Source organism: Phaseolus vulgaris, chromosome 3 (assembly GCF_051622355.1).
Source record: "Phaseolus vulgaris cultivar YP4 chromosome 3, ASM5162235v1, whole genome shotgun sequence".
Lineage (NCBI taxonomy): Eukaryota > Viridiplantae > Streptophyta > Magnoliopsida > Fabales > Fabaceae > Phaseolus > Phaseolus vulgaris.
This window is the reverse complement of record NC_143500.1, coordinates 13257933-13269245: the sequence shown is the minus strand read 5'-3', so window position 1 is coordinate 13269245 and position 11313 is coordinate 13257933. Positions and strand designations below refer to the sequence as shown.

At 34.2% G+C, this 11313-nt stretch overlaps 1 protein-coding gene across 1 annotated transcript; it reads right to left on the bottom strand.

Moving 5' to 3' along the window:
* Positions 1 to 1634: 1634 nt before the first annotated feature.
* On the bottom strand, positions 1635 to 4231 carry BPEP (transcription factor BIG PETAL P (BPE)). The gene is made up of 6 exons (XM_068606853.2): positions 3532 to 4231; positions 3258 to 3443; positions 3000 to 3065; positions 2689 to 2757; positions 2499 to 2570; positions 1635 to 2172 (listed from the first exon to the last, which is right to left on the bottom strand). The coding sequence occupies exons 1-6, from the start codon at positions 3802 to 3804 to the stop codon at positions 2044 to 2046; spliced, it is 795 nt and encodes a 264-aa protein (XP_068462954.1). The 5' UTR covers positions 3805 to 4231; the 3' UTR covers positions 1635 to 2043.
* Between the last annotated feature and the right edge of the window lie 7082 nt (positions 4232 to 11313).

Below are 11313 nucleotides of genomic sequence, written 5' to 3'. Positions count from 1 at the left end.
GAGACACATCATCATATAGAAATAAGTCAACCAATGCATGTTACAATAGAGATAGACTAAGAAAGGAGGTTTGTCACTTGAGCCTTTTACTCAAGATAAAAACTCTTTCAAATAATTATACAAAGTTTACATGTTAATTAATTGATTCTAACATAGGTGAGATTATACACACAAAAAAAACTCTAAACTAAGCACAATTAATATGAAGTTCTTATTGAGGAGTAAATGAATGTTGTTAGTATAGGTGGTGAATGAATTTTGTTAGTATAGGTAGTGCTACTTAATTATGTAAGTCATTCATAACTCTATAATCCCATATTTTCATATATATAATTGTGGTGTGTTCAATGCATTTATTTGTTCCTCATACTATAAGTATGTCAATTTCTTTTTTCATGCTTCATCTTTGTTGAATCAATGATTACTCCTTATTCTTATTAACACTTTTAATATTACAATAAATACAAAATTAACTATTATTAATTTGAGATCACATAATAAACATACAAAAATATATGATAAATAAAAAGGGAGAAATCATTTATAAGAACTAGATAATTTCTTCTTATGTCCTAACATGTGATCTTTCATGAATGAAAGTCCTTGTTTTTATTTTTCTTAAAACTCTAATTGTAACAAATAGAGATAAAAAATAAAATAATCATATTTTACAACTCACCTATTTAAGTGTCATTAAGTGAAATATTAATAAAAATACAATTATAACTAGAAAAGTGTTAGAATACAATCCAATAGACTTGTTGATTTTGATTAAGTGTTGATTAACAATAAAAATACAAACATAGTTATGTTTTATATGTAAAAAGATAGTTTTTAAACAAATAATGTAAGACGCAAAATGTTTCATTTTTACAAATGATATATCACATATGTTCTCTTATTTTATGAGACTAGATTTTGACAAATGATATAACACATATGTTCTCTTATTTTACAAGACTAGATCAAAACTAAAATCTCCACTCATCCATGCACACCCTGTTGGTAGACTATGCTTGATTTTAATTATTTTTTATTAATATAGTTTTACTCTTAATTAAAAAAAATATGATTCTCTATTGATGTTTCTTTCTGTTTTAAAATTGACTTTTTCGTCATGTAATAATACTTCCTAAATTCGGTATACATTGGCCATCAAATTTGAAGCAAAGAGTAGAAAAAAATGGGGCATAGTCTCCACATGTACAGAATTTGTGTCATACAGGTTTCTTAATAATTTCACTCGTGATTTTGTAACATTAAATATTGTGTTGAAAATAACGAATTGCTACATCAACACCTGCTAGGAATCTATTATTAGATTAGGGTTTATTGGTTAAAAAATGTAGTACTGTTAGATTTAATAGTTATTAAATGAAGTGTTCTAATATTTTTTCTTTTTTCATTATCCCAATTTCTCCTTCGGCATCTCCTTCTCTCACACCAATGGTGCAACTTCTGTTGCAATGGTAACATCATTACTGAAGTTATCGCTTACGGTGGCAGTGACAACACGGAAGCCAAATCTAACTCAACAATTATTTTCCCTACTAGGTCCCCATCCAGAGCTTCACCTTAGATTAGATTAACGTGTTTCAAGTCTTTAAGATGTTCTGCACTAAACAGACTAAAAGTGAGAAACAAAAGTGACTAGGTTACTTTATTCAACATTGCTTTGCAAACAGTATTGAGACTATTACACAATATGTAAGCATCATGTATTAAGATGAAGCAGCATTCTTTTACAAGAAGAATGATCATTTTAAGGGCTATGTTGAGTACAGAATACAAAGCCTAAAAAGTCCTCTATACTACATATTGAGTAAATGAATTCATTTTCCAACACACCAAACATATGGAGATGCTTAAATAAAAACTGAAGCAGTCCTGTCAAAAACAGTAACAGCTCCATGCCTAGTGTAGAAAATGGGAATGAGGTGCCCATTGGACTTGCTTCTTGAGTCTTTCATTGATGTTTTCTGGGAGCTAATGAAGGACGGAATACCTCTGGTTTCTGTATTTATTACCATGGGATCTCATACACTACGTTGTTCTTTCAAAACCACCTCCTACCTGCATATGTAACCATTCAGGTGAAGAACCTCTGCTGTACTCTCTTGGAGCTTGTGAACCGAACGGTATGCCCGCGGGATCAAATGCATGCTGGCCAAACTGGAATCAAAATTCATGTTTTTCAAGACTCAAGATCTTTCAAGTTTCAACAATGATGAAAAACTCGACTCTACCAACATTTACATTTCAACCAAACCCACCCAGCTCTCGATCAAAAGCACTTCATTTCTTCCAATAAAGAAGCAACTGAATATTCCACCCAAAAAACAAACTCTTACGAGACAAATAGTATCTACAAAAGAGATAGTTCAACCCTAACAGCCATCCTAGAAACATAACAGGTGGAATTGCACCCATGTCTTGTCAAAAAGAAGAATTTAACATTCAGAAATTCAATATTAAAAGCAAGAATGTTCAAGACTTACATCCTTAGGAGGAAAGGCTTCGATACCGGAGTTCAGTCTCGAATTCACTGCTTCAAGCTTCATTGACAAAAACTGTGACATCCATCCAATAACAGCAAAATCCTCAAAATCAATTTCAAAACAGACATAATTTTAAGAAAATCTTTAATTGTACAAAAATATGAAAATCATAAAAAGCAATGATACCCACCTCAACTTGGCGCTGAAGAGATTGGATATAATTAATTATCTCATCAAGGACCAACGCTTTCCCGATAACCTAAATCAGAGAAAGTATCTCTCAATTCACACTTTCCATGAATCATAAATCGATAATCATACCAATAATCACGAATAATTTTCCATTGTTATCAATATGGCCATCTTGACAGAGACGTTTATATACAAATATTCAAAAGATAACATTGCTCTTTTCTAACCCACAAGCTTTTTTTTGTTTGTTTTAATTATGCATATACATCCGTGAGCAGAAACAAAACTAGACAAGTACAAAAACAATACCTTATTACAACCAGGGACCAAATCCTGAAGAATTTTCATCCTCTCACTAATCTTTTCCCTTCGAGCCTGTGGAGCATCCACCAAAGTCCCAATTAGAAATCACAATCAAGAACTTTACTTAATCCAACCACACTCCAAACTCAATCTCCCCTTTAAATTAACATAAAAAAATAAAGGTAAACCCATACTATCATATCTTGACTTTACATTTTTAACAGAACAACCCATTAAGAAAAGAAACAAAAGAACAAAATTTACTCGTTCTGCAAGACTGTGGCTATCAGTGGCTTGACCCCTTCTGGCTCGGACGTGAATGTAATCTTGCTTGGGAGCTTCCGAAGGAGGCTTTGCGCTTTGCTCCGCAGGCTTTCCTGAACTGACTTCTCCTTCACCTTTACCATCACCATTCCCCGTTGCTTTAACACGTTTTCCATCACCCTCATTCTGCGCAATCCAAACAACCCTTGACCACATCCTCAATCAATTCAAGTAAACAAAACAAAACAACAAACGCGAGTGAGCGAATATGTACCACGGCATTGCTGGTGGACACGGCCTTAGCGGAATCGTCCTCGGAGTCTCGCCGCTTTCTGGTGTTACTGGGCCCAAGCCCATTGTTGGGTCCGGGAGCGAAATCCCCAAACTGCCCCGGCCCATGTCCGAACTGCGGGCTTCGGAGACCCAATCCCCCGCCGCCATTAATCGCTTGCGGAAACTGCCAGATCTCCGCCAAGCTATACGGCGCCGTATTGCCGCTCCCATTATTCGCATAGGAACCCTCGTTCATCATCGCACCCGGATCCATTAACGAAAACCCGAACCGCAAACTCACTTTAACATCCACTAACGGAATAACCAAACCGCAAAAAAAAAAAGAAAAAAATAGAACAGTGAGAGAAAGAGAAAGAAAGAGAGAGAAGGGTCTCGGCTTTGGTGCTTGATCTCCTTGGACAGTGGAGAATGGTGCGCGCTGTGGGTTTATATTATATCTCTCTCTTCACTCACACTGTTCCACGGACACAGACCTCGGTGGCAGCGTACAAAGTCGTTTCCACTGAGGTTTGAGCGGTTCCCTCTTCCCTGCCGTGCGATCAAACTACCCTGCCTCGTCCTCTCGGATATCTCCACCGTTGATTCCCATCGCCCAATCCCGCGCTGCCACGTGGTAAGGGTTTAATGTATTCGGGATCTGAGAGTCGTAACAGGTGCGGGTGGGTTACGAAAAAGGCTTTGGAGTAATTAATCATTGTTGGGATTTAAATAATAGGAGTGAGTGAGTGAGTGAGGGAGATCGAGAGCGAGAGTGAGAGGGGTCAATTTGTGGAAAAGTTTCCATTAATGATGGTTATGGAATTTTTAAGAATTTAATTAGAATGAAAAGAATATTCAACGCCTTTTTTGGTTAACTAATTATAGTTTATATGATGAAAGTGATTGAATAATGGGAAGTAAAAAAAGATAGAAAAGTCCATAAAGCATTAAGACGAATGGAAGTAAAATGATTAGAGAAAAAAGAGGTTGTAGTTGGAAATGAAATAGTTAAAAAATTTGGTATGGAAATTTGTTTTGTGCGTTTTGGGGGCGTCAAAGGATAATAGGAACAGGAGAACATTGGATGCATATTTAGAAGGCCCACAAGCTAACTGTTTCGGCATGGAGCGAGGTTTTGATGGCGACACTAAACTAGTCCCGTTACAGTGATCCGTTTTAATTTTTGGGCTTATCTGATTTAAATCTTTTTTCCCTTGTCGTGTGTTGTACCAGGATGTCCTCATAATAATGCAATGGCAGGTCCCATTTCATAACTGTCAAAGGGAAACTGAGATGAGTATTAGATTTAGAAAACGGTGTTATCTTACGTTTTGGCACTTAAACATTCTTCAATCCTGCATAATCATATTTTCATCACTCATCATTACACAATTTATGTTTCATGTTGTGGGTAGCAAGATTGACAAGAAGCAAGCGCGTACGCTGTGAACACTGGCCCAATTGGACATCACCACGTGATCAGCACCACCATTTCCTATGACTACAACATTTTTTTCTTTCATTCTTTATCAAATATACATATATATTATTACTATTATTATTCAATGACTTCACTCTTAATTAACTGTGCTCCAAAACCAGGACATCGTGTTCGTTTCAATGCACTTAAATTTGGTAGAGGGGAGGCATAAAAGGAAGAGTTTTTAAGATACACTTGCTTCCTCATCATTGCTAATGCCATTCAATTATACATTTATCTTCAATTTAAACATCTTATAATCAAATTTATCATGAAGTCTATATTAATTTTTATTTTCGTACTTTTTTTTTTCTCTTTTTGATTAAGAATGTGTTATACCTGTTTGCAAACTTTTATATCAAAATCGGTATTTCAATGGATTTACGAAGCCTAACTTTCACAATTGGCTAAGCCAAAAAAAATAAAATAAAAAATCCAAATTTAGCCTTTTTTTTCTTAGAAAAAGATCAAAGCTATTTAAATAAACTATAATCTATTTTTACTTCTACATAATGTGATCTATATATGTATTTATTTTAGTCTGAATCTTCATCATTTATGTTCATTATTGTGTTGATTGCTTTTAAGAAAGCTTAATTTTGTAGTTTCGACAAGTGGACACTTTTATTATTATTTTTGGAAGTTTCATAAAGTAGTGGTTTAGAGTCTTTTATAAATGAAGAAACTGAAAAATTATATGATTAACTTATAAATTTAATTGACCACTATAAAAATATTTGATAAAATAGTTAAAGAAGTTTATTTTAAAAAAAAATTAGCTTTTAAGTTACTTTAGTTAGTTTATAGCTTTCAATATATATTTTAGTTTATTTTCATATATAAGTTAAAGTAGTTTTAAATTTCAATATTTTTTTACTTATTATTATATATTTTTAATTTTATTGATACAGTTAATTATGTACTATTCTTAATATTTGGTAGATTAGTTCTTAATTCTTTATGTAGTTTAAGTTAAAAATAATATTACAAAATTAAAGTAATAAATATGTCGTTACATAATACAAAAAATTTATACGTAATGAAAATTATAAAAAAATAATGTAACAGTAATTTAAATTAATATATAAAATTTAATTTATAAAAATGAATAAAAAATCAATTTTATTAACACTCATTAGATGAACTAGTATGATATAAGTTATTTAAATAAAAAAAAACATATAAAACTTATGTTAACTAAAATAATTTATTATTCATGTTAACTAAAATTTCACTTCCGTAAACTATGTAAACAATATAAATATTATCTATATGATTTATAACTAATAATTAATATCATCAGATTATATCCCTGAAAGAGTAACAGTGGATAGATTATAATAGAACAATCAAAATCTTAAGCTAACTAAGTTTTTATTTTCTCTATAAATAATTGTGTGGTTTTTTTTTTAATCTATGAGAATTTTATACTCCATATGTTGGAATTAATTGAGGAATAAGAATGTGTAGTAATACGAACTGGTGGAGATATAGATTGCATAAGTGGTGATGTTGTTTGTATAAATTGAAGTTTTGGAAGTTCCATTAGCTTATTTTGGAAACTTGTGGATATTGGTGTGACTTCTCTTACCAGGCAAACTACTTCTAGGTAAGTAGCTACATTTTTTTTTTCTTTAAGTCTCGGTTCAAATATGTTGAAATGACATAAAATATTATGAAAATTGAATTGATATAGGTAAGAAGTTGAAATATTAATATTTTTTAGATTATGATTTTTTAGTCATAAATTAGTTTTTGAGTTCAATTTGAGCGTTGATACCATGTTTTTTTATTGGGTTGATATTTATAGTATTTTGAAGAGAAAATAATTGTGTGTTGATGTTTAAACTTTTTTTTATCATTAAATAATTAATTAAATTAAATGGATCATTTTATGAGTGTCACAACTCTTATAAAAAAAAACTACAATCAAAACCTTCTTTCCAACCTTACAATCCAACAAACGAATATATAATCTGGATATACATTTTCCAATATTTCTATAAATACTATGTTCCTACTATATCTTCCTTCCTAAGAAGATACTCTAAGGCTTATAACAAAAACATGAGCATAATTCACACAAAGCCTTCAACATAATAGATCTATTAATAAAAACAACATTCATATATCTATAAAATGTCTCCCACTAATCAAACCATCTAAGGACCTCCACAAACCCTCATTGGTGGCCCCTGCATCATCTGAAGCCATTCATTCCCCTACATCTCCTTCAAAGCATATCAACCGGGACTCCTACTCCTTGATAACCACCACAGTTTTTGTGATTTTAGATGTTGTCCTAATACTACACTCCAACTATTGCCCCCCGCTCTGCTGCTATCTACTAAACTTGAGACATCATCATCTTGCATAGGTTAAACTTCCTCAGTCTTACAACATAGTGTTAGATAACCCACTCACACACACAAAACAACAAGTAGCTTTACATACACCTCAAAGGACTCAAAACCCAGTCTGAATAAGAGAAATTAAAAGCACGCACTTTGCGTTTCAGGCTTAACCAACTTTTAAGTTGTGCCATATAAAGGATTTCTTCCATGTCAACTTTACCTTGCTTGAAGACAACTCTATTTCTATGATCCTAGATACTCCACACTATTGCCACCTAGAGACCTTTCCACATAAGATTTTGTTTTGCAGTAGCTTGTAATAGATAGAAATTTTCATAGTGGGTCTTCAAATCATTATGTTGGGTGGACAATATTCCTAACCATTTGTAACATCTATTCCATACTTGGTATACTACCTTACATTCCACAAACAAATGTTGTGTAGTTTTTGCCCCTAACTGACATAAAGGGATTCTGCCATTCCCATATCTACTCCTCTTCTAGATAAGTTCATTCTAGTAGACACTCTATCTAGAAACACCATCCAAGCAAGGGTAACATTTGGTAACCCTCTTACCTTCCATAAACTTATAAAAACATCACTTTTTTTCCTATGGTAGGGCATAGTTTTTCATACGTAGAGTTTACGAAATATTGTCCTGACTCCTCCTCTACCTATATCTTAAAGTCTATATCCTCCCTGTTCACATGGACATTAGATAAGGTTGTTATAAGTTCATCCTTTAGTGCCCGCCCTCCCATTCAAATCTAGTCCTTATCTAACTTAGACTACAATGCCAAATAGATCCTGCCCATCCACCTACCTCTCCTACATTTCTTCCTTGATCTAGAGATATGGTGTAAATCCCAGGGTACATCTCCCTAAGGTTGCATTGTCCAACCCACCAGTCCTCCCATAACCTAATTTTGTCCCCTACTCCTACTTTCCACCTTACTCCTTTTTCAAACCATCTCACACCTTCTCCGTCTCCACATACGTTAACCAAATCTTTCCACCACCCGGAATGATATTTAGCTTGAACACCTGTTTGTCCCGGGGCTAAGCCATATTTTACTTGAAGTACCTTTTTCCATTTACCCTTTTCTTCATTAAATAGCCTCCACTTCCACTTAGCCAATAGGGCATTATTGAACCAATGTGAGTCCTTAATACCTAATCCTCCCTTTCCTTAGGTTTGCACATTCTCTCCCAACTAATCCAAGCTATTGTTCTATTTGGTTTCCCCCACCCCCACAAAAATTTCCTCTATTTGGTTCTACAAAGGTCTTAAAACTACTTCTCTCTACATTTATAGTCACAATCTTGGACTTGTGAAAGTTTATTTTCATCCCTGAGGCTAACTCATAACACCTTGAATAGATTTTACTATAAAATCACTCTGATAGTTAGTATGGCACCTAAAGAGTGTATCATTTGCGAATTGCAGCATACTGACCTTAACCTTAGGATTGCCTAATTTCACCCCTTCAAGTAGGTTAGCCTTATCTGCTTGTCTTACCAACCCAGACAACCCTTCAGCAACAATTAAGAGAAAAAAAATAGGCTAAGGGATCCCCCTGCCTCCAACCCCTGGTTGGCTTAAATTCTGTTGTCGGGCTACCATTAACCAGAAAAAACACCGATGTCGATTGCAAACAACCTTTGATCCAAGTGATCCATTTGTTGTTGAATCCAAGCCTAAGCATCATATCATACAAAAAAGCCCACCTAACTGAGTCATATGCCTTTTCATTGTCCACTTTGATACACAACCCACTTTTGCCTTGCCTCTTGAGATCTTCAACAACCTCATTAGCTATAATTACATTATCCAATATCCCTTTATCTTTTAGGAAAACGGATTGACACTCATCAATAACCCCAAGCAAGACTTTCTTCAACCTACATGATAACACCTTAGAAATAATTTTATACAACGCCCCAACAAGTGAAATCGATCTAAAATGGTCTAGCTTAAGGGGGCCCCAAACTTTAGTAACTAATGTTATGAACGAAGCTTTACACCCTTTTGGAATATTACCCGTGTTCTAGAAGTAGTTTATCACCGACATAATATCTTCTTTAATAACTTCCCAACTATTCTTAACAAAGTTTAGGTTAAAACCATCAGACCCCAAAATTTTTGAGCCATCACGCTGCCACATAACTTCATCCTCTATGATATTAGAAGTCAGGCTTACATTCTCCTCAACAGAAATAGATTTGAATTCTACATCTCCTAATCTTACTCCAAAATCTTTTGTTGTATTGAATCTCTCCTCAAAGAATTTTTTTGCCTCTCTTCTTACAACTTCTGGTTCCTCAACCCACTGCCCATTCATTTTCACCCCTTTGAATTCATTTCTCATCCTTCTCCATCTAATAACAAAATGACAATACTTTGAGTTCGTATCACCATGCTAGCCAACTCATCCTTTCCTTTTAGCATAACAACGACTCAGTCTTTTTCTGAACTACCCTAAGTTGACTAACTATTTCCATTTTTTTTAACTTTAAAATGTCCTCAAGCTCCCTAATACCATCTTTTGCGTCCAACTCCTCAATTTCTCTTACAATTATTTTCTTACTTGTTTTCATCAATCCGAACACTTCATAATTCCAAATTTTAAGGTCGTACTTCAAATGTTTCAGCTTTTCTTTTAGTTTTCTTACTTCATCGCCTTGAACCAAGTAAGAATTGCATTTTTCCTTCACAAGATCCTTGAAACCTTTCTCCAACTGCCATGCCCCTCTATAGACCTGAATGGTCTAGGTCCTCAGTATTTGAATGATGATTTCAATATAATAGCTTAATGGTCAAAGATTTCCCTTGGTTGGATATACTGTTTACACATTGGCCGATTTTGGATCCACTCTTCAGAGACCAGGGCTCTATCTAGTATGCTTTTAGCTGTACCATTTGACTTATACCATGTATATTTCCTATCAACTAGTACATCCATAAAAAATTATTTTCTAGGAACCTATTAAACTGCCTTATTTCCCTTTTTTGACTTCTCCCTTGACTGACCCCCTTCTTCTCATTAGAGTTCCTGACTGCATTGAAATCACCTACAAACACCAAGTTATATTATGTTGGGCTTGTTTCATACATGTCAATTCCTCCAAAGAGCTCCCTTATATTGCAGATTACATGATGCATACACATTAATCACTGACACTTGTGTGTTCAATTTCAAATGTTTGCCATTGACAAAAATAAAACCTTCTCCAACTACATGGCTTTCACATTGAAAAGCTTTTTTGTGCCACATTGTTAACATACTTCCAACATAATTTTCCCTTTCATTATGTATCCGTCCAACATTACAATTTCCCCAAATAGAAAGGCACCTTGTATCCAACAATTCATTAATTTTAGTTTCTTGTAAACAAATCAGCTCTACACCTTCTTTAAAAATAAGTTGTTGCAGTACCCCCTCCTAACCCTCTTATGTTCAAGTTTATAATTATCATACAACACAATTTTGATTCCCATCCTCACTTCTAATTCTACACTCGTGGTCTCTATCTTCCATTCATTTCAATTCATTGATTACCTGTTTCTCATCCCCACAACACGTAATACCAATTTGTTTCCCTAACTCCTTTAGTTTAATTGGTTCAACAATATATAAGGAGGCTAAAACACGTCTATTACAATTACTAATGTCACTATAAAAAACAACATGATACATAGAAGTAGAGACCAACCTGGATGAGTTGTTGTTTTCCAACTGGAGGAATTCCATACCTGAAAAATTCTTCCACCGATGATGCGAACTTGATTCACCTTCTCCCACCTTCCATGTCTCAGCACCCTTTGTAGAGTGATAAACTCTTCTTCAATGACACCACCCTGTTCTTCTGCCTCACCACTGAATCTCGTGCATGCACCTTCAATAACATGTAACGCCGAAACAAGGTCTTGTGTTTCCCTCTGTTCAC

Bases quoted from the DNA above. Each gene is read 5' to 3' on its own strand.
- BPEP (XM_068606853.2), bottom strand. From the start codon at position 3,804: ATGGATCCGGGTGCGATGATGAACGAGGGTTCCTATGCGAATAATGGG. The intron at 2,758-2,999 runs GTATTGTTTTTG...TCTCTGATTTAG, and splicing joins TGGTCCCTGGTTGTAATAAG to GTTATCGGGAAAGCGTTGGT. The intron at 2,173-2,498 runs GTAAGTCTTGAA...TTTTGATTCCAG, and splicing joins AAGCCTTTCCTCCTAAGGAT to TTTGGCCAGCATGCATTTGA.